The 2,500-nt window shown below is 51.2% G+C and overlaps 1 protein-coding gene across 1 annotated transcript in view; it reads right to left on the bottom strand.

Annotated features, from left to right (window-relative positions):
* Nucleotides 1-2,500, bottom strand: part of LOC113806088 (uncharacterized) — a 76,776-nt gene that overhangs the window by 18,257 nt on the left and 56,019 nt on the right. The window contains exon 12 of the mRNA XM_070117775.1: nucleotides 1-529. This exon is cut by the window's left edge and continues 1,100 nt beyond it. Coding sequence (XP_069973876.1) covers nucleotides 1-529 — 529 coding nt within the window. The remainder of the gene's footprint in view (nucleotides 530-2,500) is intronic.

The following is a 2,500-nucleotide window of genomic DNA, read 5'->3' as shown; positions in this document are numbered from 1 at the left end:
TCACTCGTGGCTGCGTCCTTGACCTCATCCGCTCCCGCCCGGCCACCCTGCTGCTCTGTGGCTGCTGTGGAGGCCGTGCTGGCTGTGGGCGCCGTGGTCGAGGCAGGGGCGCCAGTGGTCGAGGCAGGGGCGCCAGTGGTGGCAGCGGCCGCCGTCGCGTTGCCTTCGGCCGGCGCAGTCGCCGTCTGATTGGTTGGCGCTTCCGAGCTCGTCTGCTGGGTCGGAGCCTCTGTGGATCCCACATCCGTCTTCGTCTGATTGGTCGCCGCGCCCTCAGACCCACCATCAACCTTCGTCTGATTGGTCGCTGCGCCCTCAGACCCACCATCAACCTTCGTCTGATTGGTCGCCCCATCTCCACCCTCCAGGCCTGTGCTCGTCTGATTGGCTGCCGGGTCCGTGAAGGGCGGCTCGATCTCCGTCTCCGTCTCCACGTACTCCGGGATGATGGCGATTAGGCTGGCGTTCTTCTGGTCGAAGATGTCCTTGAAGTGCGGCTGCAAGACCACGGCGCCCGGAAACGTGAGTTCTGCAACGAAGGAGTCGGGTCAGGAGAGCCTTCGGGGATTCGCAGTGGGAGGAGAGGGGAAGGGGGATGGGAGGAGAGGGGAAGAGGGATGGGAGGAGAGGGGGAGGGGGAGGGGAGGAGAGGGGAAGGGGGACGGGAGGAGAGGGGACGGGAGGAGAGGGGAAGGGAGGAGAGGGGACGGGAGGAGAGGGGAAGGGGGAAGGGAGGAGAGGGGAAGGGGGATGGGAGGAGAGGGGAAGGGGGAGGAGAGGAGAGGGGAAGGGGGATGGGAGGAGAGGGAAAGGGGGATGGGAGGAGAGGGGAAGAGGGATGGGAGGAGAGGGGAAGGGGAACGGGAGGAGAGGGGAAGGGAGGAGGAGAGGGGAAGGGGGATGGGAGGAGAGGGGAAGGGGGACGGGAGGAGAGGGGAAGGGGGATGGGAGGAGAGGGGAAGGGGGATGGGAGGAGAGGGGAAGGGGAACGGGAGGAGAGGGGAAGGGGGAAGGGAGGAGAGGGGAAGGGGGATGGGAGGAGAGGGGAAGGGGGATGGGAGGAGAGGGGAAGGGGGAGGGAGGAGAGGAGAGGGGAAGGGGGAGGAGAGGAGAGGAGAGGTGGTGGGGGATGGAAGATGTGGGTGAGGGATGGGAGGAAGAGTGGGGGATGAGAGGAGGAGAGGGGGTGGGGGATGGGAGAAGGGGTGGGTAAGGGAGGAGGAGGGGGTGGGGGAAGGAAAGATATGGGTGGGAACGAGACAAAGGATAGAGGGGGGAGCAGGAGGAGGAGGGATTTAAATATTGCCAACGATCCCCAATGTCTTCATATCCAGAAAAGATGAAGACCATTAGCCATGAATCATACTTGTTTTAACCAAGGATTACTGAACACTTCATGTTTTTCAATAATTGTGCAACTTCAAAAGCTAAACACAAGCAAAGTATTTTATTTGGTTTTATAAAAAATAGACAATTTCAAAGAACAATTTGTGTTATACAATTATTAATGCAATCAGATGTTACTGAGTATCTAAGAGGGCAATACAGTCGTCTATAACGAGGAACCATCATGTACTGCAAAAAAAAAAAAAAAAATAAAAAAAATAAAAAAAAATTCAAACCTACAAAAAATATTGCATGAGGAGTAGGAGGCAGTCCATGAAAGCAAATATAAAATACAGAAAACGGAGCAAAAAATACACAAAGAGCCAAACAGTACAGGAAAACCGATTCATAACAGAAAACGGGGAATACAGAGGCTATTAAAGAAAATGGAACAAAAACACACAAAAGGGCTTACTACAAAACAATATAAATACACTACAAATAAATACAAAAGGAATCGAAAACGAAATGGAAGTAAAGGCGATAAGAAAAGAAAACGTAAAGGAAAGACGTGCGTGTTGCGTGTTTCTGTGCGTCGTACTGGAAACCGTGATGTATATTTTACTGATATACTTCAGTAATTTTGATCCAAGTCTATCAACACACTTACCCTCTTCGTTCTGTCTCTCTCTTCGATTTTCTGGTTAATCAGTGTTTATGTTCGGTGTAATTTCTGTGTTTTTGGCGAGTCTGGGTTTATTTGTCAGCATTTGTTAACGTAGTTGTTGTTTTTTTCTACCATGTCTGGTCGAATGTCTCTTATTTTGTTTTTTACCTTGTCTGGTCTGGTCTAAAAAATCGGTCTTTATGTTCCATTTCCACTGAAGTTAGTCTTTAAATTGTTTCGTGGAATTTTGGCGGGAAAAGACAGCGTCCCATGATAATATGCAGCTCCCACGATTCCAAAACGTTGCTGTTATTAATTTCATGTGAAGCAAATTGTGAAGTCATTTAAGACAGTGACGTCAGAGGTCTTGGGTAACGCTATATTGTTTATTCTCAGGTGACGTCATTACTTGACGTAACAAAGACGTCACAAATAAAACCGTGCGTGACGTCACAGCAGGCCCTCCACACACACTACTAAGTGTCAGATAGCAATTTATATCCACTA

Source organism: Penaeus vannamei, chromosome 41 (genome assembly GCF_042767895.1).
Source record: "Penaeus vannamei isolate JL-2024 chromosome 41, ASM4276789v1, whole genome shotgun sequence".
Lineage (NCBI taxonomy): Eukaryota > Metazoa > Arthropoda > Malacostraca > Decapoda > Penaeidae > Penaeus > Penaeus vannamei.
The sequence above is the reverse complement of the archived record's forward strand: the minus strand, read 5'-3'. Positions and strand labels throughout refer to the sequence as shown.